This window comes from Ovis canadensis, chromosome 3, assembly GCF_042477335.2.
Source record: "Ovis canadensis isolate MfBH-ARS-UI-01 breed Bighorn chromosome 3, ARS-UI_OviCan_v2, whole genome shotgun sequence".
Taxonomy (NCBI): Eukaryota; Metazoa; Chordata; class Mammalia; order Artiodactyla; family Bovidae; genus Ovis; species Ovis canadensis.
Genome location: NC_091247.1, coordinates 187,179,504 through 187,206,475, shown reverse-complemented (window position 1 = coordinate 187,206,475; position 26,972 = coordinate 187,179,504). Strand labels below are relative to the sequence as shown.

The window sequence follows — 26,972 nt, the reverse complement described above, 5'->3', positions numbered from 1 at the left end:
AATGTGCCGTGTGCCGGAGTGACTGCTATGCCCTGTGTCGCCGTGTACGCTGCGAGCCAAAGTCAGCGCCAGGTGCCAGGTGCCAGCGGCGGACTGGGCGCTGAGGAGCCGACGCCGTGTGCCCAGTGCCCCGTGCGCGCGGGAAAAGGTGTGTGGCGGCGCGCTGGAGGCTGTCAGCGTGCGTGTCCCGCCGACGCCGCCCCGCCCCGAGGCCGGGCAGGTGTGGGCGGGCCGCCCGGACCCTGCCGAGCCAGGGCCTGGAGAGCCGGCGGGAAACAGGAAGCGGGGGGAGGCGCGCGGCGGCCGGACGGCAGGGAGCCGGGCTTGCGGGCGGACGTGCGGGTGGCTGGCCGTCCGGACGCTTGGCCCGGACCCGGGCGGCGATGTGGGGAGGTCCGGGCAGCCCGGGCGGCGGCGGGGCCGGGGGCGGGGCCGGGGGCGCCGCCGACCCCGCCCCCCTGCGCCGGAGGAGCCGCCGCCCGAGCGCCGACCCGGGAGTGCGAGGCGGCTCTGGCGTGCGGGGTGAGTCCCGGGGTTTCGGGGGCCGGGCATCCTCGGGGCGGACGGGGAGCGGGAAGCCGGGGGAAAGCCGGGGGCATACGAGGGGTCCTGCGGACGACGCCCGGAGCTGGGATCGGTCGGCGCACCCCGCCCCCGGCGTTCGCGCTGACCCTCGCGCGCCTCTGGCCCGCAGACCCCGAGGACGCGGCCATGCCGGGCGGAGCCGAGGCTGGGGAGGCCGAGGAGGAGGCTGGGGCCGGGTCCGGGTCCGAGGCGGAGGAGGACGCGCTGTGGGAGCGGATCGAGGGCGTCCGGCACCGGCTGACGCGCACCCTCAACCCAGCCAAGCTCACGCCGTATCTGCGCCAATGCCGGGTCATCGACGAGCAGGACGAGGAGGAGGTGCTGAGCACCTACCGCTTCCCGTGCCGAGTCAACCGCACCGGTGAGCCGTGGGGGGCGCGGGGTCGGGCCTGAGCGGGCGGGGCCGGCCTTCCCTGGGGCCTTCTTGGGGCCGACCAGCCAAGGGCTCTGATCCCCGGGACCTCGGTGTCCACACCGGTAGGGTGGGATGGTTGCTGTGTCCGCCATCCTGCCTCCTTTAGCGTGTCCCCGTGTCCACACCGCGCCTGGATTTCTCTCCCGCCTCCTCGGCCCACCTTAGAGTAAGGGGTTGGCTGTAGTTGCGGTTTCAGGCCGGGCTTGGGACCTCCCCGGAGGTCACAGCTGGTGGACTTGGCCTCGTTCCTGTGTCCTTTGCTTTCATAGGTTCCCCCTGTCCCCCGCTTTCTGTGTGTCACATACTTCTCGGAGAGTTATTTTTCTTTATTTTCCCATCTCAGTTTTTTGAGGGTGCCTTCTCCCGTAGGTTGTGCCCCTGAACGGAGCTGGCGAAGCAATGAGGGTCTGATGGTGGAATTTCAGGCACTGGTCAACGGGATAGATATTTTGGTTTGCCTTTGAGGATGGAGGGGGCTTTTCTGTGCGGTTGTAAAGGCAGGCTCTGTTTGCTGGCCCTGTATCTGTGCGGAGGGCAGGCAGGGGCTTGAGGTGCTGTTGAAACACACTTGCCACTGGTGATGGTGGGCGAGTGGGTCCTGATTCTCCTGGCTGCAGCAGACAGGCTATCTCCTCTGGTGTGTTGAGTCAGGCCCCAGTGTGTGTCACTGGTTCAGAGATCTGGGGAATGTGGGCCCTGGAGTAGTCGGGGGCGCGGGCGGGGAGCAGAGGGGAGAAAGCAGCTAGGCGCTGGGGGCAGCCCTCACCTTGACCCTTGGACACCCACCCCTCATTCTCCAGGGCGCCTGATGGACATCTTGCGCTGCCGGGGGAAGAGGGGCTATGAGGCCTTCCTGGAAGCCCTGGAGTTCTACTACCCTGAGCACTTCACACTGCTCACTGGCCGAGAGCCTGCCCAGCGCTGCTCCATGATCCTCGGTGAGTGGGTCTGCTGTGGGTGCTAGCAGCATGGGTGCCAGCGCAGATTCCTTACCCCCTCCCTGTGAGGGGGGCACTCCCATTGTGGCCATTGAACATGCAAGGAAACTGAGGCACAGAGACAGCTGAAACTGTCTGCCCAAGGCCTCCCCAGCCGGCTGAGTGTGGGGCTGGGTTTGTAATGCAGTTAGAGTCTAAATTCAGAGCCCACACACTTAACGTAGCTCTTTCCCCCTGAATTGTTCTCAGACATGTATGTGGCCGACAAGTACCAGTTGGCAGTTTCTTCTGTAAAAAATTCAAACATGCCATGAGATGAGAATAAACAGCAAAGATCTTTACTTCTTCTGTCAGCTCTTCTCTGCTGGTAACACTTTGGCAATTATACACACACGCACACACATACACAGGGGATCATCTTACATGTCTTGTTCTGTATTTCATTTTTTCTTGGAACAACTGATTTTTGTGATTCATTCCCCCCCCCCACCACCAGTGTGATTCTGTTATGCTTGTTTTTAATGACTGCATCATGTTTGTTAGTGCCATAGTTATTTAACACAGCCTCTATTGATGTGTTATTTGCAAATATTACAGTGTTGGGAACACCTTCTAGATGCATCTTTGTGTACATGTGTGTCTCAGAAGTTCTGAGAAGTCATATTTCTTAGAGAATGTGTAGCTTCCCTGGTGACTCAGTCTGTAAAGAATCTGCCTGCAGTGTAGGAGACCTGGGTTCCATCCCTGGGTTGGGAAGATCCCCTGGAGATGGGAATGGCAACCCACTTTCAGCATTCTTGCCTGGAGAATCCCATGGACAGAGGAACCTGGTGGGCTACAGTCCATGGGCTCGCCCAGAGTCGGACATGACTGAGCGACTAACACACACAGAACATGGGTCCCTCCAGCAGTGTATGAGCACCCTTTTTGTTATACCCTCATTCATCCTGGGGATCATTTTAAAATATTTTTTGTGGTTAGATATATGAAAAATAGTATGTTGTTGTTTTAAGTTTGCACTTTGTTGAGAGATGTACTCAGCTTACTCAACAGGTTAGTTAGCCTTGGGCAAATGGCTTGACATTTCTGTGCCTGGATTTGTCTGTCTTTAAAATGGGTACAATAAATAGTACCTACCTTAAGTGTTGTGAAGATAACATAAATTAATATACATATGTAGCACTCTTGCCTGGAAAATCCCGTGGATGGAGGAGCCTGGTAGGCTGTAGTCCATAGGGTCGCTAAGAGTCGGACACGACTGAGCGACTTCACATTCACTTTTCACTTTCATGCACTGGAGAAGGAAATGGCAACCCACTCCAGTGTTCTTGGCTGGAGAATCCCAGGGATGGTGGAGCCTGGTGGGCTGCCGTCTGTGGAGTCACACAGAGTCGGACACGACTGAAGCGACTTAGCAGCAGCAGCAGCAGCAGACCATGGAGTGGGACAGACCAGAGTGGGACACAACTGAGTGACCAAGCACAGCTCAGCACAAACATAGGAAAATATGTTCCTCATTGCATATCTGCATGCATACATGCTCAGTTGTGTCCAACTCTTTGTGACCCCATGGGCTGTAGCCCAGCAGTCTCCTCTGTCCATGGGGATTCTCCAGGCAAGAATACTAGAGTGGGTTGCCATTCCCTTCTCCAGGGGATCTTCCCAACCCAGGAATGAAACCCAGGTCTCCCTAATTGCAGGTGGATTCTTTACTGTCTGAGCCACCAGGGAAGCCCATGAATACTGGAATGGGTAGCCTATCCCTTTTCCAGGGTATCTTCCCTACCCAGGAACTGAGTTGGGCTCTCCTGCATTGCAGGTGGATTCTTTACCAGCTGACCTATCAGGGAAGCCCTTTCCTATGTTTACCAGTCGTTTTTTGCTTGGGAATTTGCAATTTGATAGTTTCTGGTCATATTTTTATTTTGTTGTTTGCTATTGATTTGTAGGAGCTCTTTATATAGTGTGACTCTGTGTCATGTGTTGGATTTTCTCCTACTCTGTTACTTGTCTTTTAACTTTGCTTCTTACATCTGTCATCATTCAGAAATCTCTTATAGTTTTTTTATTTTTGCCTTGTTTAGGAAGCCTTTCCCTGTCCTCATATTGTAAAAATGGGTTCCAATATTTTCTTCTAGTGTTTTTCCAGTTTGGGTTTTTCTGTGTGGTCTGCCATCTTGCTGGATTTTATTTGCCTGACCCGACTTTTCTCTGCCCTGTCCTTGGCAGATGAGGAAGGGCCTGAGGGCCTGACCCAGTTCCTGATGACAGAGGTGCGGCGGCTGCGGGAGGCTCGAAAGAGCCAGCTGCAGCGGGAGCAGCAGCTGCAGGCCCGGGGCCGGGTGCTGGAGGAGGAGCGAGCAGGGCTGGAGCAGCGGCTTCGGGAGCAACAGCAGGCTCAGGAGCGCTGCCAGCGGCTGCGGGAGGACTGGGAGGCCGGGAGCCTGGAGCTTCTGCGGCTTAAGGATGAGAACTACATGATTGCCATGCGCCTGGCACAGCTCAGCGAGGAGAAGAACTCAGCCGTGCTGCGCAGCAGGGACTTGCAGCTGGCGGTAGGCCCTGGGGAGGTTGGGGTGGGGTGTGCCACGGGAAAGGGGCAGCTTTGCAAAAAATGATGGTAATATGGTAGCCGGCTGGTGTCCCAGAGCCACCATCTGCTGGCTACTGGTCCATGGGCAAGTCCCTTCTCCACCCTGCACCTCAGTTTTCTCATCTGTAACATGGGGATATTGATAGTGCTTATTTCATTGAGTTATGACTGTGGTTCTAAGCTGGGGTTGATTTTGCTCCTCCTGCCCCTAGCAACTTTTTAGCCATGTCTGGGAACACTTTTGATCATCACAACCAGGAGTGTGTTACTGGCGTCTAGTGAGTAGAGGCCAGGGACACTGTTAAATGTCCTTGGAGCCCAGGAGAGCTCCACAACCAAGAACTGTCCAGTCCAAAAGGTCTGCAAGTGCTGAGGCAGAGAGACCTTGAGGTAGAAGTATTCCTCAGATTTAAGATACAGAATTTAAGACATGTACAGGGCCTGGTGCAGGGTTAGTGCTCGAAACCTGGATTGGTCAGCCATTATTATCGATATTATTAAGTGTGACTCTATGCTATGTAGGTTTCACGCATCACACCATGTAATCTCACAAACATACCACGTACCACGTTCTCGTTTTGAAGTACAGACACGGGTGCAGATTGTAAAGGACTTGCTTAAGGTCACAGAGCAGCAAGTGGCACAGCCCGGATGTGAACCAGGGCTGCCTGGTGCCCCTGCTGGCTTCCGCCTCATGACGCTGTTCCTCTTGCTCCCATCCAGACGAAATCTCACCCAGTTCTCCCTATAAGCGAACGAGGCCATGCCTCTTACAAGCTGAGAAACTGAGCCTCTCTTTCTTGGTGTCTTATTGGGTCTTCACATGGGGATAAAGCTGGGATTTTACTGCTGCAGAGAGCTGTCTCAAGGATTTGACAGTGCCTGCGGCCAAGGCAAGAGATGCAGGGTTTGATCCCTGGGTGGAGAAGATCCTCTGAAGGAGAAAATGACAACCCACTCCAGTATTCTTGCCTGGAGAACCCCATGGACAGAGGAACCTGGTGGGCTACTAGTGAAGTGACTGAGCACACAGGTGGCACACAGTAGGCTGTCCTTGGCAGTACTGCACAAGGTTCCACTGGGGGATTTTGATGGTGGGATCTGAAGCCCCCTGACCCCATGAGCCTCAGCTGTGGCTGGGGCACCCCAGGGGGTGAGAGGGGGCCGTGGACCGTAGGTCGCATGTCCACAATGAGCCTGTAAGTGTGAGAGCACTGGTGTGCTAGAGCCTGTGACGGTGGGTGCCATTGCGGGTTGGGGGGGACATCTGGGGTAAGGAGTCCTGACTGGGGGTTGTTGAGGCCCCAGGTTCTTGGATCCAGGCTGCCAGGTCCACTTGAGCCTCAGGTTCCTCATCCTTGGAAGTGGGAGGTCAGGGTGCAGTGACATCATAGCAATATAGCATCGCCTGTGTAGTAGGCATGGTCCTCCGGGCTTGATGTCCATCAACTCCTATAATTTCCTGGGAACTCCACTGGAATGGGGGTCAGGCAGAGCCCTGTTATTATCCCCATGTATGAATGAAGAAACTGAGGCACAGACAGGTTGGTTGGAGTACTTTCCCAGGGTTCCAAGATGGAGAATTTCTGACTCTACTCTGGGCACTGCTGGGAGTGGGGCGAGGTGAGGAAGGAGCCTGGTGGGGAGAGCCTGCTCAGAGAGGACAGTGTGACGGCCACTGGTCCCTGGGTGCTGGGAGGGGCTGTGGCCAGCACAGTTTGTCTTGCCTTTGGGTTGCATGTGATTGTAAGTTGGGTCTGCTGATGTGGTGGATATGTGCATGTGACTGGGTGGGGGGTGCCTTGTGTGTGTGTGCACCTGTCTGGAGCCTCCTGGGGTTGGGTAGAGGGATGATGGGGTGTTGGAGGTTCCCTGTGTGTCAGCATTTCAGCTCTAGGTGCTGAAATGTGCACAGTATGTGTGTGCTTAGTCACTCACTTGTGTCCAACCCTTTTGCGACCCCATGGATTGTAGCCTGCCAGGCTCCTCTGTTCATGGAATTTTCCAAGCAAGAATACTGGAGTGGGTTGCCATTTCCCTTCTCAAGGGGATCTTCCTGACCCAGGAATCTTCCTGACACAGGGACCAAACCCATGTCTCCTGTGTCCCCTGCACTGCAGGCGGATTCTTTACTGCTGAGCCACTGGGGAAGGTCTAGGATGGCCCTAGGGGTAAGGAAATCTGCCAGTGGGCAGAGAACAGCTGCTTTTTTTCCGGTTTAGCTGGTGGAGGGTAAGGGATGAAATTCAATTAATAGATAAGCTTTTCTTTAAATGTAGCTACTGTACACTTGCCTTAATTTATTGGAGCTTTTCTGCAATTAACAAAGGCTTTGCAGGTGGAGATGAACAGAGCAGCTGATCATGCTTTTTCCTGGCAGCTTGGGTTCCCTCCCCCCCAGACAGGTGTGTGGTGGCTGTTATTTAGTACTGTATTTTATAAGGTGCAAATTTAATGAGCTGTTATTTCTAAGCAACATAAACTTAGAGGAATGAACGCTATAATTTTGTGCTAAGTGAGTTTGTATACCAGGATTAAATGCATCTGTTATTTCCTGGTGTTTGGCGGAGACTCCCAGGTCCCCTGGCTCCTGAGCTCATCTGGGAAGCCTGCTTGCCTCGGGTCAGGCAGGAGGTCGGGGTGTGTGGCTGTAGTTTGCTGGAGAGGGTGTGACCACATTTGCCCTTGTAACTAGCTGTCTTTCTCCAGCGGCTCACAAAGCGGGTTTTGTGAGGGGAAAGGAATGTGAGAGTCATGAATTTCTTTCTGAGTCCTCTGCGGAGGAGGAGTGGGCTGTTAATTCATGGAACTGCCTGACCCAGTCTCCAGATCCTTGTGTGTGTGGGGTGGTGGGGGTTGGAGAATGCTATGCCAGGCTCTGGAGGCTGGGAGGCTGGGAGTCCTTTCCAAGCAAGGCCAGGGTGCTCCTAGGGCACCAGACATCAGCATGCCTGAGTGTAGCCCCAGAGGTCACTGTGTCATTTTCCAACAATGACTTCATTTCGTGGCCTGCCACCTGCTGCTCCTCACATCGCTGTCTAGCCACCTCAGACCCCACATGAATTTGGAAAATCACTTGGGCTAAGTACACTCATAATCCAGCCAGCTGCTCATACATCTCTGCCGTGGCCACCACTCAGCCACCCACACAGCCCCCTTGATCAGTTTCTGGCTGCCCACACTGAACTGGTAACAGTGCGGGGAGGGATTTTATTCAAAGCTGTAAAAATAGCCACTGTTACACCCCCATCAGTTCTGTAGTTTAAAGGCGTCTGTCCACCTGCTGTCTTGTTTGATGCCTGCAATGACTTTGGGAGGCAGATGGTGGAGCAAGAGCAGGGGGGTTGAATAGGTCCATTTTACTGATGGGGAAACTGAGGCCCAGAGGAGGTAAGTGAGTTGCTCAGGATGATGGAGGGTAAAATGGTACAATTGAAACCTGGACCCCAGATTTGGAATTTGTGTTGGGAGTGAACCAATAGCATAACCATCCCTCATGGAGGCTCTGATAGGAATATCTCCAAGGGAGGATCAGACTCATGGCTGTTCTGTGCATGTATGTTGAGCAGGGAGGCTTTCTGAGGGGGGACGTCCTGGCTCTTGGGCTGGGTGAGACCCTCAAAACTGTCTTCCTCCTTATTCCCCTGGGAGATGAGGAGACTGAGGCACAGAGAGGGGCCATGACTTGCTCAAGGCCACACGGAGTTAGAGGCCGAGCTGGGCCCAGCCCCTGGGTCCTCCTGTTCTTGGTGCAGCCCTCCTTCCTGTCCGTTATGCTGGTGCTGAGCTCAGTTGCCTGTGCTCAATGTCAGAACTGCAGGACAGACAAGTGTGTTGTGATCTGGCCCATCCACCCACAAGTCCTTGAGGCAGATTCCCCTGGGAGGGTGGCTTGGCCTTATATTGGTCCAGCCTGTCGCTTCTTTGTAGACATGTCCAGGGAGGATACCTGCTTGGGCCCCTCTGGGAATGGGGGAGGCACCCCGGACTGCAGGAGCGGGACCTCTGTTTCCCCTCTGGCCTGGCTGGTGCTCCCTCCCTGAGCTGACCCATGTCCTGGGCTCCAGGTGGATCAGCTCAAGCTCAAGGTGAGCCAGCTGGAGGAAGAGTGCACGCAGCTGCGAAGGGCCAGGGAGCCACTCCCTGGGGCTGAGGAGAAAGAGAAAGAGCCCGACAGTGCGGACCTGGTTTTGGAGCTCCGTGCTGAGAACCAGCGGCTGGTGGCCTCACTGCAGGAGCTGCAGGAAGGCCTGCAGCAGGTACGGGGGGAGGGGAGACCCTCCTGCTCACTTGTCCCCCTGAGGCCTGGAAAATGAGGATTCTAGATCCAGGGATCTGAGATCTGGCTGGCCTCTTAAGCTCTGAGTGGAGGCCCTCAGCTCTCCCTGGGTGTTGAGTCTGGGGTCTGGGGCTGGGGGAGGGGGGACTCAGGAAGCCTCTGAACTCCTTGAAACTGTGCATCTGATTTTGTGTGTGAGCGCTTTTTTGGGCAGTGGGCCCCCAGTTTTCCCTGGATTTGTAAAGGAGTCTGACTGTGGAAAGGTTGAGACCTCTGAGGTCTGGGTGGCCCCAGGGCTTGCTCAGTGTCCTGTGGCAGGTCAGGGACAGCATGGGCCTGCCAGCTGGCCATCACTCCTCACAGGAAGTTGGGGAGGAAGCTAGGGCTCTGGTGTATTTTATAGGGTTGGGGGTGTCTAGCTAGGGTGTGGGTCTGGGGACTGGATCTTTGGCCCATGGTCTCCCTGCCTGGGCCAGGCTCAGACCCTGTGAAAACCCCTTGTCAGGCCAGAGGAGGAAGGTAGAAATAGGTCTTGGAAATATTACCCATCTTCTGTCCTGGCTAGTGGGTTGGGGCCAGAGCAAGAGAGAACAGGCCTGGTTCCTGTTGAGGAATAAGATCCTGGTCCAACTTGTCCAAGCACGCCCTCATCCACTTACCTCATTTGTACCCCAGATGCTCCCTGGAGGGTGGGCAGAGCTGCTGGGGCCACACCCACTCAGCAGAAGGGGAAGCCGGAGTTCAGAGAGGCCAAGGCTCTCGGCCAAGGGGGCAAAGCTAGTGGGCTGGGCCTGAGGGCTATGTGTTCCCCCTCACCCTACACTCAGGATGGGCCCGGAGCCAGGGCTGAGGCAGCACTGAGCTCTGACACCCGCCCCCGCAGGAGGCAAGCCGGCCAGGGGCCCCAGGCTCCGAGCGCATCCTCCTAGACATCCTGGAACATGACTGGCGTGAGGCGCAGGACAGCCGGCAGGAGCTGTGCCAGAAGCTGCATGCTGTCCAGGGGGAGCTGCAATGGGCCGAGGAGCTGCGGGACAAGGTGATGTCCACGTTCCCCATACACCCCCTGCCTTGCCCCCACTTGCCTTTTAGCTCACAGCCTGGGGAAGCTCCTGGGGAGTTGGGGGTGGGGGAATGTGCATCACCCGTTTACTTCAGCCAGCTTTCCCCGAGCATCTGCTGTGTGCCAGGTCCCATGCCAAGAGCTGTGCATTCGTTTGTTCTCAAATATGTGTTGAGGTCCCTCTGTGAACAAAACAAAGGTCCCTTCTCCTGGGGGGACAGATTCTAGCAGGGGAGACAAACAGGACACTCTATACATAATCCACAGTCCCTCACTTCATGTCATGGAGGGTGATGAGTGCTGTAGAGGAAGCGGAGTGGGTTAAGGGGGCAGACTGCAGTTGCAATGAGGAGGCCCAGGTGGGTTGGGATGGGTTGTTGTCCCCATTTTACAGATCCGGCAGCTGAGGCCCAGTGAGGAGATGTCAGTTAGCAGCCCAGGCCACCCAGCTGGGGAGGTGGGCATTCATTACTGGGGCTCAGGCCTTTCCCTGGACCTGCTGGGCTCCTGCCCATGGTCCCCAGCCCTGGAGTCTGACCCGGGTGTGTCCCGTCCCGCTCCACCCTGCTGCACCCACAGTATCTGCAGGAGATGGAGGACCTGCGGCTGAAGCACCGTACGCTGCAAAAGGACTGTGACCTGTACAAGCACCGCATGGCCACCGTCCTGGCCCAGCTGGAGGAGATCGAGAAGGAGAGGGACCAGGTGAGCCCTGCCTGCTGTGTGCCCAGTCCTCATTCCCATCCAGGGGAATATGGGGAGAGGCAGGTGGGACTGGAATCGCAGACAAACAGTATACTGGTCAGTTTAGGATGGGGCATGTAGGCCAGGAGAAACAGACAGGGGACCTGAGCGCTGATGTATGCCAGCCCTGCCCTCTCAACACATCTGCCTTGCTGGGCTCCTGGGACAGGTATGAAAGCTGGTGTGGGTGGTCTTTGCATCAGAATCCTTGTTCTCCTCACATCAAGAGTAAGGTTTTCAAATGTTTGTTGGTGAAAAGATTCTCAAAAGGTCTGGCTCCCAGGCCCTGGGTACCAGTCCTTCACCTCCTAAGGGGTGGGCCAAGGCCCCCAGCCCTCCTCGTCTGAGCTCCCCATGCAGCGGGGAGGGCAGCAGGTTTTGTCCTTGTTCGAATCCCTGGAATCCCTGGAGCAGTTGGCATCTACACATGAGCCTTGGGGGGCCTGGTGAAAAAGCAGATTTCGGGTTTCAACCCCGGTCTGGGATGGGCCCAAGAATCTGCACTTCACTTGGTTGCTCCCAGCCCCTGAGACTCTCACCCCTGCTCCCTCTGAGACAGTGGGTGGTAGGTCCCCATGGGCATGGACCCAGCTCTTGGGCACCCTGGTCTACATTGTGTGGAAAAGTTCTTTGGGTGCACTGGGCTGGGTTTTGAACCCTGGAGGCTGGGAATAAAGTCCCCCATACACAGTGTGTCCCATAGAAGAGTTTTGAGTTGTTTCTGGGAAATGGTACGAGCCTGGACTCTGTGTCCCTGCTTGCTTGGTGTCCCTGCCTGTAAAATGAAAATAAGGAGGCTCTCTAACTTGAAGAGTTAGTGTGAAGATTAAATGAGCCAATATTTAGCACAGGGCACAAGCGTGCAGGAAGTTCTTAATAAACATTAGCTGCCGGTCCTGTTGCTACCCACCCCGCCCCCCCACCCCCTGGCCTGATCTGAGAGGTCAGAGGCCAGGACAGCTAAGCTAGCATGTCACCTTCGGCTCCTGGCCCCAGTTCCCTCCTTGCCCACTCTTGCCAGGCCATCCAGAGCCGAGACCGTATTCAGCTGCAGTACTCGCAGAGCCTCATTGAGAAGGACCAGTACCGGAAGCAGGTCCGAGGCCTGGAGGTGGAGCGGGATGAGCTGCTGACGGCGCTCACCAGCCTGGAGGGCGCCAAGGCCCTGCTGGAGGTGCAGCTACAGCGGGTCCAGGGGGGGCCCCATCTCAAGGTGAGCAGGGTCAGGAGTCCAAGCTGGAACTCTCGGCCAGAGTAAGACCTGGTGAGAGACCTCAACCGGGGGTGGGGACGTGGGGGACTCATTGGGAGTGCTCACCTGGGCCTGGGAAGATGCAGGCTCTGGGAGGAAACATGTGGGTCCTGGTTGGAGTCATCATTCAAGGTCAAGAACATGCCAGTCTTGGAGGAGGCTGTTGGCCAAGATGGACAAAATGCAGCTCAGATGGGTGGGGGTTGGTATATCAGGGAACAGGACAGGAGTGTAGGGGCCTCTGGGTTTCTGAGGTTACACCTGGGGCGCGAAAAACAGTTTGAAGCTTGTCTTATCATACACTTGGAAAACCCCAGCTCCCTGAGGGCTGGTGAGCATCTTAGAATGCAAAATGTGTGCCCTAGAAGTTCCTCAGAGACCGACTAGTACAGTTGCCTCATTGCACAGGGCCCAGAAAGGGTCAGAGGCTTGCCCAGGATCACATAGCCATCCAACAGTGGAGCCGAGCCCCCAGATCCCTTATAAATCAGACACTGGCTCTCAGATCTCTGTCAAGATAGGAAAAGAAAGGCTTTTCCTATTTTGTGTGTGTGCTTAGTTGCTCAGTTATATCTGACTCTTGGTGACCCTTTGGACTATAGCCCACCAGGCTCCTCTTTTCATGGAATTTTTCAAGCAAGAATGCTGGAATGGGTTGCCATTTTCCTCCTCCAGGGGATCTTCCTGACCCAGCAACTGAACCCACATCTCCTGTGTCTTCTGCATTGCAGGCGAATTCTTTACCCACTGAGCCATCGGGGAAGCCTCTTTCCTATCTTGGGTTTGCTTAAAGAGGATCAGTCCACCAGGAGTGTACTACCTAAAGAAACAGAACAAAAGAAGCATAAATCTGTTATTTTTGACTTTTAAATATCCTCAGTGGCTTACTTTGCCCAGAAGTCCTACAGGGTAGTTCCCTTAGTTGTCTACCTCGAGCCTGGTTCTCTCAGTCTCAACTTTTTTTTTTTTAATTAAACTTTTTGTTTTATATTGGCATATAGTCAATTAATAATATTGTGATGTTTTCAGGTGGACAGCAAAGGGACTCAGCCATACATATATGTGTATCCGTTCTCCCCCATACTTCCTTCCCCTCCAAGATGCTACAGGACATTGAGCAGAATTCCACATACTGTACAGTAGGACCTTGTTGGTTATCCATTTAAAATATAGCAGTGTGTACATTGTTGATCCCACACTATCCCTTCCCCCAGTCGCAGCTTTTTAATTCCTAGAATGTGTCAGTCCTGCCTCAGGCCCTTTGCTCTGACTGTTCCATCTGCCTTCCCGACTTTTAACACCTACTTATCCTTGAGTTCAGTTCCAACCACACTTTCCCTGGAAAACACTCTGATGGCCCCCTGGCCGGGTGGGCCCTTTGAGTGCCTTCCCCACCCCAGGTACCTTCCTTTCCAGCTCTTTTGGAAGCTGAGCCTTAATTCCTTCATCTGCCTGCTTGTTTATAGTTTGTCTTCTCCACTAGGCCATGAGCTCCATGAGGGCAGGAATGCAGCTCCCTCCTTCCCCACGTCATCCCTGTTTCTAGCACTCAGGCGTTGAGCAAATGGTGGTGGCTGGCCCTGGCCCAGCGCTGCTGACCGCTCCCTCTCCTTTTCCTCTCCAGGCCTGCGCCTCTTCCCATTCCCTGTGCTCCAACCTCAGCAGCACCTGGAGCCTCAGCGAGTTCCCATCCCCGCTGGGAGGCCCAGAAGCAGCGGGGGAGGCGGCTGTCGTGGGAGGGCCCGAGCCCCACACCTCGGTAAGACGCCTGCCCTAGCCCAGATGTGGGGGGTACAGTGGCCATCATATTATTACTGACACAGGGGGCTCTCCAGTTTGCTGACCATTCCATTTCCCATGAGAGGAAATTGAGGCCCACAAAAGCTAAGCGCCTTGTTGAAACTCCCAAAGAAGCTGGCTCAGTGCTGGGCCTAGGCTCGGGCGCCAGGAGACCTGGGGAGCCATTCACATACCAAAACTTCGCAGAGCCCGCCTGTCCACTCTGGGCTCAAGTTCCTGTCTGTGAAATGAGCACAAACTTGGCACAATGAGCTGTGGGCGGGTGCTGTGGGGGTGACCAGGCCCTGCTGTGACTTTGCAGGAGGAGGCCATGGACAACGAGAAGGAGATCAATCGCCTCTCCATCCTGCCCTTTCCACCCAGTGCTGGCTCCATCCTCCGCCGGCAGCGAGAGGAAGACCCTGCGCCCCCTAAGAGGTAAAGGAAGAGGCCCGGGGTGGGAGGTTACTGCTCTTGCCTCCCAGAATCCCTGATGCCAGGGTCAGGTCTGGGCTGTCACCTCCCTTTGCTGCCCTTAAATGACTGGAGCTATGGAAACCCAGGTCCCAGGAGTCATATGCATAACCAAGGGGTTAAGACAAGGTCAAAGGGCAGGGTGGGCTCAGTCCCTGCTGAGTACCCTGACATAAGAGTCACTGGAGGTTAAGCCTCAAAGAGCCTTAATCCAGGGGGAAGCCTGGGTGTTCAGGACTAGGAGACACGGAGGAGGTCCTCAGGGGTCAAGGATCTCAGGCAAGAAAGACTGCAGGTTCAGGCAGCAGCAGAAAATGGGGGCCAGATAAACTGAGCCATATGATTGGTGCCAGGACTGAGGGCGGGAGATAGCCTGCCACCTGGCATGTGTCCCCCGTCATTGGCTTGATGTAATGAGTGAACCCGCCATGATGAGTGTGCGATGGGAAGGTCATGGTCTAGTGTGGGAGGCAGACCCTGGAGCTACAAATGACAGTAGAAAGTAGAGTTGGGATGAGGCATGAGAGGTCAGGGCAGGCTTGCTAGAGGGAGAGGTGTTACAGACCAGAAGGGGTGGCCTTCTAGGTGGAGGGACATGGGCACAGTTGCACGGTCAGAATATTAGCATCTTGCCCTGTGACTTTAGGAGTCTAGCGTGCATGTGCTTGGGGGTTGCCAGACACTGGGGCAGCACGGGCACAGGAGCAGGGGGTGGGGCTGGATGCCCACCGCGCTCAGTGCTGGCCCCTCCCGCCCTCTCTCTGCCCAGGTCCTTCAGCAGCATGTCAGACATCACAGGTAAAGGCCCCGGGGCTCCCCGGGGAGGGCTCGTCTGGGAACCCACCTGAGGCCGGTGCTACCTATGCTGCCCTTGGCCTGCGCCCCCTCCCTGAGGCTCTGCTGTCCCCTAAGCAGGGAGGCTCTGCTCAGGAGGCCCTGGGGGAGTTGATTCCCACCTCTCATCCTGAGCCCATCCTGATCCTCTCTCCTGGTCTCAGCTGTGCTCTGTGGAGCTACTCAGTTCCAGCCCGCCCTCCACCTTCTTCCAGGAAACTGAAGGGTCACCCTGCTCGACCCAGGCCCAGCCCTGAGCCCTGTGAGTCCAGTGTGTTCCCAGGGCCTCCAACCTGCCAAGGTCTCTGGGCCCTGAGCCATCTCTGGGCTCAAGGGGCTCAACCCCTTCTCATGGACCCAGCCCTCCCTCACTGGTCTGCTGGCGCCCCTGAACCTCACTCCTCCTCCCCAGGGAGTGTGACGCTCAAGCCCTGGTCCCCGGGCCTCTCCTCGTCCTCGTCCTCCGACAGCGTGTGGCCTTTGGGAAAGCCGGACAGCCTTCTGGCCAGAGGCTGTGGCCTGGATCTCTTCAACAGGTACTGCAGTCACCTGCGGCGGGGTGGAGCTGGGGGGCTGGTCCGGATCCCCAGAGAAGGGTGAGCAGGGGTGAGGTGGGAGGGAGCAGCAGAGAAGCCCTTGCTCATGCCTCTGTCAGACTGTTGGGTTTTTGCACAGAGGCAGACGTTGAATTCATATGCTGTCACCATTGTCTGGGAGGCTTGGGCTGGTTATTTCACCTCTCTGGGCCTCAGTTTCTTCATCGGGGTTAAGGGCACAGCAATGTCTTCTGCAGGTGGTGTTTGGAGGCTTAGGATTTGTGGCAGCCAAGCACCCTGCTTTGCCAGGCATGTGGTGAGTGCTTGGTAGGTGGCAACTGTTACTTGTACTGCGTGCCTGTCCCTGCTCAGATCTCCCAGCAGGACTGAGCCTCCCAGCAGACTTTGTGCTGAGGGTGGGGTGGGGTGGTGGTAGTTTGTCATTTGTGGCTCCCTGCAGCTGAGCTGGCCCCATGCCCACGACTGGAGACACGAGCCTTGGCGGCTCCCAGCATGCTGCAGGCCATGTGCTCTGTGCGTTTGGGTGGGTGCATGGCTCTCCTGGTCCGTGATCTCAGGAGGACAGGCGATGGAGGAGGCTGATCTGATTATGTGGCCTCTGAACGCAGCCAGGAGGGCAGCTGGGTGATATGGAAAGAAGAGAGCAGAGGCTGTCCAGGGTCAGGCCTGGCGTTCGGTGGTGACTGGAGCGTGAGGGCAGGGAAGAGGGAAGGGGGAAAGGTGAAAGTCGAGGCTAGGGCAGGCTTTGTGAGTCAGGCTGGAGGAGTGTGGTGCTGTGCACCCTGGGAAACCTGGGCGGCGAGGGGAGGGGGGATGGTGCTTAGCTATTACTAAACGCCAGGCCGGCTCCTGGCTGCTTTACAACATTCCCTCTGTCCTGGGAGGCAGGCTCTATTATGATTACCCTTTTTTTAGAGGAGGAAACCGAGGCTCAGAGAGGGTAAGCGACTTGCCCGAGGTCACACAGCTAGGAGGTGCCAGGGCCAAGCTCCAGAGTGACCTGACCAGATTTGGGTTTTGGGGAGGGCATAGGAAGCACTGAATGTCAGAGCTGGAATGTGGGGATGCTGCTTACAGAGGACAGGTCGCTCAAGAAATCAGGGCAGAGCAGCACCGGGAGCCTCCTGCCTCCTGGAAGCAGCTTGGCCAGGCCCCTGCCCCCACTCTCACGGTTCGGCACAGGGCCCAGTGTGACATTGTTTCTCACTGTGCAGGACGTGCTTCTGGGGGAAGGGGCGGAGGCACCTCCCTTCCTGCCTGCCTCGGCCCTTCCTCCCTTCCTCTGCTCAGGCCTGCAGCAGGGGTCCTGGCTGCTATCCAAGGGCCTCCGCCACAGAGGGAGCTGGAGGTTCTGGCCCATGTGATCATGGGACCACCTCTGATGCCCACGCAGTTCCTGGGGAGGAGGGAGATGGGGGAGGAACACATATTGAGGGGTTGGGGCAGGGTTGGGGGACTGAGAGAGAAGGGGGTGGGCTCATGGGGGTTCAGGGATGTGCGAGCCCTAATGGACTGGGGAGCACTGTTTGCACATGGCCTGGGCTGGGGGCAGGGCTACAGGTCAGAGCACACACGGGATCCAAACAGACTTGTGAGCCAGCTGAAACCCTGGCTCTGTCACTTGCTACTGTGGGGCCTTGAGCAACTCGTTTAATTTCTCATTACCTCAGTTTTCTGCTCTCTAAAATGGGCTCGCAGTAGTACCTGTCCCTTGGGGTCATTGTGGAGGTTCTCATATTCTTACTAGAGTGCTAAATGCAATGCCTGGCTCGTAGTGAGTGGGAAGTTAGCTCTTAGTTATTGTTGGTGCTGTTGTGGCTTAATCCTCGGAGTAGCCCTGCAAGCCCCATATACAGATGATAATGAGGCTCAGAGTCAGGAATGTGTCCCATGGCCACTTGGTGGTGGAGCTGGGGATTCCAGAGTCCCTTCCTCTCGTCACAGCTACTTGAGTTTTTTAAAAAACTTTTATTTGTTTTTGACTGTGCTGGATATTCATTGCTGCACACAGGCTTTCTCTAGTTGCAGCAAGAGGGGGCTACTCTCCAGTTTTGGTGTGCAGGCTTCTCATTGTGGTGCCCCCCTCTTAGAGCTCAGGCTCAGTAGTCGCCCACAGGCTTAGTTGCCTCATGGCATGTGGATTCTTCCCAGAACAGGGATCAAATCTGTGTCCCCTGCCTTGTCAGGCAGATTCTTAACCTCTGTACTACCAGGGAAGTCCCCACTGAAGCTGCTTTAACCTCCACCTGTGTTGAGTGCTCCCTGTGTGTTGGGCGTTGTAGCTCTTTGCTCTCCCCTGCCCCTCTTGGCTCCCAGAGCCTTGGGCCAGGACGGAGGATGGTAAGGCAGGTGGAAAAGAATGAAAGTGACATGTTGGGTGGGGAGGACACTGGGAGAGTATTGGGGTGTTATCTCCTGGGAAGGGCCATACCTGCCCGCTCTTGTCACAAAGACAGGATCTCCGGCATTGGCTGACCTCGCACAGGGAAGGTTTGGGTAGGTCATTGTCTAACTCCACCGCCCACCAGCTGTGTAACCCTTGGCAATTGTAACTTCCCCTGGCTTCAGTTTGCCTCTTCTCTTATGTTGGGGTAATAACAGATGGCTTCCGTAGGGTGGTTGGGAGGATTCAGTGAGGTAATCTGTGTGACATGCTTACATCTCAGCTTCATAGGTCCTTGACCTATGAACCTAGGGATCTTCCCACAGTGCCCTAGGGTGTAGGGCAACACTCATCCAAGCCACTTAACTCATGATGCTCAGGGTTGGCAGAGTGAAGGACTTGGCCCAGTTCCTGTTGTTCGCCTGTGACCTGACTCCTGAGCTGACACTGGGGGATAGGATTGTGAGCCCTCTCCTGGTGGATGGGGACCCGCATCCTTCCCACAGGCAGGACTGGGATCAGTTAGATCTTGTTGCCAGAAACCTAAGAGCTCCTGAGAGGTTGGAGCAGGTAACCCCTGCCCTCTACCATTCCTTTTTCTTCCCCACCCACTTGTCTGCTGAGGTCTGAGTCTGAGAGACCTGATCTGGATCCTGCCCTGTGAGCCCCCAGGTAGTAGCCTAGGGCTGTGGAGGCTCAGAGAAGTCACTTGGTCCCTCAGGAAGGTGGGCAAGGGCATCCTGAAGGAGAGGATGCCCAAGCTGGGTCTCTGAGCCTGAAAAGGTGGAACGACTGAGGAATTGCCCTGATGCTGGAATTGCAGGGAGGGGGCGTGGCATGCAGGCATGGGTAGGGATTGAGCAGATGGACCTGGAGGGCCTGAATGCAGTCTTCTCGCTGGGCCCTCAACTGGAGAAGCCAACAGTGGTCATCTGTCTGTGGGTTTGAAATTGGGTGAGAGGAAGCTGGACCACAGAGAGGTGACTTGTCCTGAATCACAACTGGTGATAGTGAATGTCTAGTTTTTATTGGGCGCTGTTCAGCAACATCCAGTGTTTAAACTTACTGAGTTGTACAACGAGGTAGATAGACACAGATGGGACTGCTGAGAACCAGAGGCCTCCTGGCCCCAGAGTTCCTGCTGATGCCCTCCACACCACGTTTCTCAAACTCTTCGCTGCAGGAGAAACCCAGTACAAGTGCCTGGAACAAAAGGGTCACAGGAAGATAGTTGGATTTACTTGAAGGGAGGCAGGCTTGTATTTTCTGTTCCATTCCATTCAAAAACAGTGCTGGTCATGACCCAGTGAATTTCATAACCCATTTAGTTGGAAAGCCCTGGAGCCCTCTGGTTTCCACCTCTACCTGCATTATCTCTATATTTGTCTAAGCCTCACACCCACAGTGGGAAATGAGTGTCATCATTGTCCTTGCTTTATGGATATGGAGATAGAATCAAGTGGCCAGCTCGCTTACAAAGGCTAGAGCACAGTTAGTACTGGGGTTGCAGCTGATAGCTGTGGCTTCAGCCATTGGGCAGCATACCCAGGCCCAGCCTCAGGCCTCCCATCTCTGCCCAGGCCTTTCTGTGCCCAATCGATATGGCCAGGACAGTCCCGAGGCTGAAGGAGCCTGTAAAGGCAGCCCAGATGTCCCCAGCACCCATGTCTATCCCTAGCCCCTGGGTCTTGGTCCTCTATTTTGACTGAGGGGGCAGGAGCCAGGCTAGACTCCCAAGGGCCAGGGTCTTCCCCTGCATGGGTACTGATTGGGTTAAGGTCTTTGCAGCCTTGCCCACCCTGGGCAGGCAGCAGGGGGCAGTATGGCTGTGTGGCCGAAGCTGCCAGGGTAGATGGGGAGGTGAGTGAATGACCAAGCTTTTCCTGGGCTCCCTCTCTATTTGGGGCACACCCACAGAGCCTGACCTCTCCCCTTCCCTAGAACCATGGAGGAGGGGTCATGGGGAGACTTGTGGTCAGTTCTCTCTGAGTCTGGCCACAGGGCTTCACCACTTCTCATCCAGGGATAGGCAAAGTCCTCCTATGACAGGGATTTGGTGACTCTGTCCTGACGGTCAGTGGTACCCACTGACCACCAGAGGAAGGTCAGATACCTTCATTCCTTGCCCTCCATAGGCTGGCTCCAGCTTGCCTTTCCTGGGAGCTGTTTCCCAGGATGTTAAATTAGTTAATTAGGGCAAGGAGTTTAGCATGGTGTCTAGTACATGGGAAGCACCCAGTAAGTGTTTGATGCTCCTGTTGTTATTGTTGTTATTAAATTCTTCTGCATTGTATCCTATTCTCCACACTTCTGCCTATACCAGCTCTTTGGTCTGGAACCATAGGATTCTGTCTGTTCCAGAAGTGCTTCTATTCTACACCCTCATGTAGCCTAGCTGCTGCTTCCTCTGGGAAGCCCCTCCCTTTATGCTCCTACTGCCAGCAGTAACCATCCTTGATCTGTTATGATTTAAGGGTGACCTCCTGCCCTAGACTATGAGCATAACAAGCTTTTATTAGTCATCTGCCAGATGTGCCAGACACTTGTGATTGGTGGTAGGGATCCAGAGCCAAACATGATGGAGGGCTGATTCTCAAGGCGTTTTATTGAGGGAGGAAACCAAGGGGAAAATAGAAAAACGGGGTGCTCCAGCAAGAAGCTTCACCTCACTGTGTCCAGGGGTTTGAGGGTTTTGGGAAGGAGAGGTTGCTTTTGACCTGAACAATGAAGGATAAGCAGAATTTGCCAGGCAAAAAGAAGGGAAAGAGCATTCCAGCGGGTGCAGTGGCCTGGGGTGGCAGTCTTGGCATCTTTGGGGCATCACTATAGTTCTCCAAGGATATTGAACTGAAGCAACATACTGACTAAACGCTAATTCATCTCCTTTCTCTCTGCTCAGGTCTCTGGCTATCCGAGTGTCTGGCTGGAGTCCCCCGGGGGGACCTGAGCCCCAGGACAAGGGCCCAGATAGCCTGTCATTCCTCGGGGACAGCTGGTCTGGGGCTGTTGTGCGGAGGGTGCTCTCTGGGCCAGGGTCGGCCAGAGTAGAACCAAGAGAGGTGAGGCCCCGCCCCTCTGAGCTGGGGGTGGAATCGGTACATTAGCTGGGGCTGGGTGCCCTCTGATTGGTGGATCTAGATCATTGGGCGGAGTTTCTGGAGATTGGTCGAAGCAGAGGTGGGCTCATTGGTTAGCCCCGCCTCAGCCAGCATTAAGTGAAATCTGATTGGGCAGGGGCTGGGAGGTGGGGCAGACTGATAGCACCTGGACAGATCCCCACCCTTACACGTGGAAAAGACCAGACTGAGCCACGCTGGGTGGGGAGGCCAGTTGCAGGGAGCAGGGTCTGGCTGAGCACGCACCCTGTAAGGTGGGAGCATCAGAATTTTGAGACATGGTCACCCCCACACGCGGTGTTCTTCGGCCTCAGGGCTGTCCTGGGAAGCTAGCTCAGTTCCCTCCCTGTCTGGGTTTTCTCCCAGCCAAGGGCAGAGGCTGCTGGTTTGGAGGGGGCAGGGCTGGAAGGCGAGGCCCAGCAGAGAACCTTGCCCCGGAAACAGACGTCCACGCTCCCACTGATGGACTTCAAGGGTAAATCTGGCCTGGGGCGGGCAGGCACTGAGGACTTAGGAGTCCTGGAAGGTCAGAACTGAGGGCTCACTAGAAGGCTCCTCCAGTCCATAGTGTGGGTGGGACAGCCGCGGCCTGGGAGGGGGATGCCTTGCCTCCTGACTCCTGTCACTGCTCTTCCCTTCTACACCGCTGTCCCCTTGCTAGTTGTCTCTTCTTATGCTCTTCCTCTGTCTTGTCCTCAGTAAGCAATTTACAGTGAAAGGAGCTCTGGATAGGAGTCCAGGAACCTGGGTTTGGGTCCTGGTTCTGTCCCCAGTGGGCTAGGTGGCTTGGGGCCAATCCCCTCCCTCCCTGGGCCTTGGACTCTCATTTTAAGAAGGGGAAGGTATGGCCTCTCTGAGGTTAATGCTTGACTTTCTCCTTCCCTTGTCCTTATTGCTGCCCCCTGCCTTGTCCACACTCAGCCTGCCAGTCCTTCCACGAGGCCCTGGATGCCTGGGTGAAGGAGCCAGGAGCTGAGCCCTTCTACATTCGAGCCAACCTCAGCCTGCCTGAGCGGGCTGACCCCCATGCCCTGTGTGTGAGAGCTCAGGAGATACTGCGCCTGGTGGACCCGGCATATAAGCGACGGCAGGAGTGGTTCTGCGTGCGGGTTGACCCCCTCACCCTGCGAGACCTGGACCGGGGCACCGTGCCCAACTATCAGAGGTGACACAGCCCGCGGCCCTGGGAGCCGGGACTGGGATGGGGGACTCTCGGCCCCCTCCCACAGTCCCTCGCTGTCCTCTGGGACAGGATTGGGGGAGGGGGCTGGAGGAGAGAAGGTGAAGAACTCCCCACCTCCCTGCAAACTCATGACATGACCTCCCTTTTCCCCCACTCCCTCCCGCCAGAGCCCAGCAGCTCCTGGAAGTTCAGGAGAAATGCCTGCCATCTAGCCGACACCGGGGCCCCCGCAGTAATGTAAGCTGGGCTGCGGAGGACAGGGTGAGGGCTTCGGGAGGGGGAGCCAAAAGGGAGAGGACAGGCTCCATTCTCTGGAAGCTGGGGGAGGAGACCCCAGCCACTTGGTTGCTCATCTTCTTGGTGAGCATTTTGGTTGCGTCTTCACCTAGACTTGGTTGATCCTATTCCCAGCGTGTCCATCAAAGAGAATAGCAATAGGGCTCCAGTCCAGGTAGTTGACAGGGGGAAGTGAGGCATTGTGCCCGGTGCTCAGAAGTATGGGTGGCATGTGGTGAGCACTTAACAGAACAATAGTCACACTCCCTTTTCTGATCCCTGGACCATGCGCCTAGGCAGAGCAAGGCTCGGAGAGGTTAAATATTTCAAGAGACCATGGTACTAAAGAGAAGGTGGAGAACCTGGGCTTTAGAGCCAGGCCTCCGGAGTTTGCATCCCAGCTCTGCTCCTTCTTTGCTGTGTGACCTTGGCCGACCACCTGACCCTCTCTTGAGGCTCTGTTTTATCATCTGTAAAATGGGGAACCCTTGCCTGTCTTGTGGGTTCATGCATGTGGGATCTAGTTAGCGTTTGTCCCATTGTCACGTTATTTAACACCTGTCAACTATTGATATCCATGGGGTCGCAAAGAGTCAGACATGACTGCGCAACTGAACAACAACAACCACGATTGTTATAATTAGCAGTGTCGATTTTGGTTTTTCTATATGCATCCTACACTGCTGATTAATTGGAAGAGACCCCAGAGTTTGTCTCTTACATCTTATTAGGTCCTTCTTGGCCTCGATTTCTGATCTGTAACGTGGGGGCAGACCTAAGGCTCTTCTAGCTCTGACTAGCTCTAGCAGCCTTACTTCCCTGGATTCCTAGAAATGGTCACCCGCCTCTGTCTCGGGGGCTGTACTGAGCCAGGTGGGGGCAGGGGACAGCCAGATAGAGAGGCGGTTCTTGTGCTGACCTGCCCTTTCTCCCTGAGGATGGGACGGAGCTGAGCTCTCAGGTGCCCCTCTTTTTCTACTCCCTCACCAGCTAAAGAAGCGCGCCCTGGACCAGCTGCGACTGGTGAAGCCCAAGCATGTGGGGAGTCCTCCTGGGGACTCCCCAGAGCAGCTGCTGCTGGAGCCCTGCTCAGGTTCGTGCCCAGGTGCAAAGGTGCAGCCATTGTCTACGGGCTCCAGGAATGTGCCCATCTGGGTGTCCTTTGGCCTTGGTGTTCCCTTTGGCCTTGAAGGGCTTGTGGGAGGGTTCCAGTCAGGGGCAGGGTGCAGGCCAGGGACCTGGTGGGAGATGAGCCACGAGGATGGAGGGAGCTGGTGTGTGTCCAGGTGTGACCAAGGGTGAGGCACGGGCAAGCATGGGCCTGTTTTTGTCTGGCACAGTGTGCACAGCTGCGCCTTTTGCCTGAGTATGGTGGCAGGTGCCGTGATGGCCCCAGAGAGAGTTCCTGGAGGAAGGAGGATGGGGGTTTAGGGGAGCCCAGAGGAACAAATAGCAATTCTGAGGGTAAGGCTGGTTAGGTTTCCTGGAAGGGAGATTGTTTGAACTGGAGCTTTCAAGGATGAAGACTCCATGCGAGGCAGAAGGCAAAGACTCAGAGGCATGGCTATGTGTTGTATGCTTGGAGGACACGGAGTACAGCAGGCACATAACTCTTGTCATGCATTGTGCCAGAGGGGAGTGGGGAGGTAGGAGGGGTCCCTGCCCACCTGGGAGCTTGGGAAGGCATGACCTAGGCTCTGACAGGAGAGTTAACTGGGCCACCAGGGTATGCAGAGGTCCTGTGATTACAGCTGCTGATCTGTGAGGTCGGAATAGAGCTTGTAGTGAGGGGATCTGTGGCTTGCTGCCTCCCCAGCTCCGGCAGGGCTGGGTCACCCACGTGGAGGATGTGGCCTTCTTCCTGAGAGTTGTGGGAAGTCACTGGTGCATTGAACACAGGGGAGTTACAGGATCTGACTTCAGCGTTGAAGCCTGCCTCAGCTGCCAAGAGGAGAATGGCCTGTAGGGGGCACGGGTGAGGCCTGGGATGGGGAGGACAGTCCCAGTGAAGTCCAGCAGCGGGTGTTAGGAAGGGAAAGAAGATAAGGGCCTTGAGAGGAGGCACTGGGGTTCTGAGTATTGAGGGGGCTGGCCATCCCAGCAGCGAGGAGCTGGGGCCCTGCCTGCAACCCTCATCTCGTCTACATCCTGTCCCCTCCCATGCCCAGAGCCAGAGCAGAGCCTCAAACCCTACAGCCTGGTGCGGCCCCTGCTGGTGTCTGCCCTGCGGCCTGTGGTGCTCTTGCCTGAGTGCCTGGCGCCCCGGCTCATCCGCAACCTCCTAGACCTGCCCAGCTCCCGGCTGGACTTCCAAGTCTGCCCAGCAGGTGAGCCTGCGCACTTGAAGATGGGAGGGCAAGGTGGTACCGTGGGGCAGTCAAGCCCACTGGCCCTTCATTTGTGCCTTTCTGTGCTTTGCAGAAAGCCTGTCCGGAGAGGAACAGTGCACACTGTCAGCACCCGGAGCCCCCAAGGCTCGGCCTGCTGCCCCTGGTCTGGGCAGCAGGATCCGTGCCATCCAGGAGTCTGTCGGGAAGGTGGGTGCTTGGGGTGGGGCATGGGGGTGGTGCCCTCTGGGCCCAGGAGCAGAGGGTGACCCTGGGCAAGCCCCTTCCCTTCCATGGGTGTCTTTGCACCTGTGAAATGGGTAGCCTGGGGCACTCTGCCTCAAGTGGCTCACCCTGGAGAGTTTGGCTGATACATCTGATCTGTTCATCCTTGTCTCAGACTTGCCGCTCCCCTGGGAGCCACCTGGGGCTGCCAGGGGTGGGGTCAGCGCCCTCTGCAGATCAAGGTCTAGGGAAAGTGACTTATTTCCCTGAGTCTTGGGCTTTCCCTTCCAGTTCTTTCCTTATTGCCAAGGTGGATGGGGAAGCTGAAACCTGTAGGGGGCTGTGTTATGGGGGCCCAGTCACGGGGCAGGGAGGCTAGGGTCTCTGGCTTGGGAGTAAAATGTAGCCTTGACCACCCCTACCCTGAGAAGAAGCACTGCCTGTTGGAGCTGGGTGCTCGGGGCGTGCGGGAGCTGGTCCAGAATGAGATCTACCCCATTGTCATCCACGTGGAGGTGACCGAGAAGAATGTCCGGGAAGTCAGGTGAGTTGGGCCGGGAGGAGGGGTGGGGACCCTGCACTTCCTCCTGTTTGGATGCCTTGCTCTCTCTCTCTCTCTCTCTCCATCTCTTCTTTGCCTTCTGTCTGTCACTCTGACTGCCTCTGTCCGTCCTCCCTCTCTGACTCTCCATGTCTTAGTCCATTCCTTTCTCTCTGTCTCACTGTCTGTCTTCATCCCCCACTCTGACCACGGCCTGCTGTCCTCTCTTGGCAGGGGTCTGCTGGGCCGGCCGGGCTGGCGGGACTCCGAGCTGCTGCGGCAGTGCCGGAGCTCGGAGCATGTGCTCTGGGGTCTGCCCTGCTCCTGGGTGCAGGTGCCCGCCCACGAGTGGGGCCACTCAGAGGAGCTGGCCAAGGTGGTGCGGGGACGCATCCTGCAGGAGCAGGCCCGCCTCGTGTGGGTGGAGCGTGGCAGCACCAGAGGCGGCGGCAGCAGCAGCAGCAGCGAGGCCTGAGGGCCCCCCTGGAATGCCTGCACCTTCCTCCCTCACTCCAGAAGCCACCAGCAGGGACCCTGGTATCTGCAGTGGAGCAGTGTCCTCCCATCCTGAGCCTTCCTCAACCCTGGGACTGTTGACGCGGGGCCCTCGGCTGTGGGCTCTCTCACCCACAGGAGCCCCTGGCCAGAGCTCCCTCCCACCCCTGGACTTGCTGCTCTGGGCCTTCCCCTGGCCCTGTGTCTCCACGGACCCTTCTCGTGGGTCTCAAACACACATCTGTGTCCTGTCCCTCATGGCGCTCCTCAGCGCATCTGCGTTCTCAGTCCTGTGCGTTGGTTTGCACACCCAAGATCCCACAGGGTGGACTCGAGTCTGCCCCTCCCCTCGGCTCACAAGGTCTCCTGGCTCCACAGCCTCTAATTTTTTTTTTTTGGCCTCACTGTGTGGCATGCAGGATCTTTGTTCCCTGATCAGGGACTGAACCTGTGCCCTGTGCAGTGGAAGCACAGAGTCTTCGTCGCTGGACCACTGGGGAAGTCCTCCACAGCCTCTTCTGTTCACAGGAGTCCCTGAGCCTGTCGTGTGTGACACCCACCCATCCAGCTGACATTTCTTGTGTTTACCTCCACGGGGGCGTTGTGGCCTCCCCAGTCCACCGTCACCTGTGACCCTCGTGTCACATGTGTGTCTGTGGTTCTCTCCTGTGTAAATGTCATGCCCCCACCCCCGTGACCCTTAGGCACTAACCCGCGTGTGTTCCTGGTGAGCACACTCGAGGACCATGTTCTCACAGCACCTGCGCCCCTCCCTGTCCTGCCTCTCAGAGGGATGGCTGGGGAGGGGGCCAGCCACTCTGTTACCAGAATGTACAGCTTGTAGATTTTTAATGGGCTTTTTTTTCCCCTCAGAAGCTGCACATTATGGAACATTAAACAGTTTGTCATAGAA

General features: G+C 56.3%; 1 protein-coding gene across 2 annotated transcripts; it reads left to right on the top strand.

Moving 5' to 3' along the window:
• Positions 1–294: 294 nt before the first annotated feature.
• Positions 295–26,972, top strand: CARD10 (caspase recruitment domain family member 10). 2 transcript variants are annotated; one of them, XR_011255301.1, is made up of 22 exons: positions 305–522; positions 695–946; positions 1,801–1,938; positions 4,168–4,493; positions 8,599–8,790; positions 9,694–9,849; positions 10,453–10,578; positions 11,639–11,830; positions 13,494–13,628; positions 13,971–14,086; positions 14,892–14,920; positions 15,369–15,492; positions 20,796–20,955; positions 21,379–21,487; positions 21,934–22,177; positions 22,363–22,432; positions 23,462–23,564; positions 24,288–24,446; positions 24,640–24,798; positions 24,893–25,008; positions 25,455–25,567; positions 25,799–26,972. XR_011255301.1 is itself a non-coding variant. In XM_069581197.1 (21 exons), exons 1-21 carry the CDS (start codon positions 384–386, stop codon positions 26,037–26,039), a joined length of 3,240 nt encoding a protein of 1,079 aa, XP_069437298.1. In that variant the 5' UTR covers positions 295–383; the 3' UTR covers positions 26,040–26,972. The 2 variants fall into 2 exon arrangements, 1 of the variants encoding a protein (XP_069437298.1); XM_069581197.1 differs by lacking the exon at positions 24,288–24,446 and having other exon boundaries at positions 295–522.

What these genes read in the sequence shown, in the direction of transcription:
- CARD10 (XM_069581197.1), top strand. Translation starts at nt 384, where the DNA reads ATGTGGGGAGGTCCGGGCAGCCCGGGCGGCGGCGGGGCCGGGGGCGGG. An exon ending in GGCCCGAGCCCCACACCTCG is followed by an intron (nt 13,629 to 13,970) that starts GTAAGACGCCTG and finishes GTGACTTTGCAG; the next exon opens with GAGGAGGCCATGGACAACGA. An exon ending in CTTCCAAGTCTGCCCAGCAG is followed by an intron (nt 24,799 to 24,892) that starts GTGAGCCTGCGC and finishes TGTGCTTTGCAG; the next exon opens with AAAGCCTGTCCGGAGAGGAA.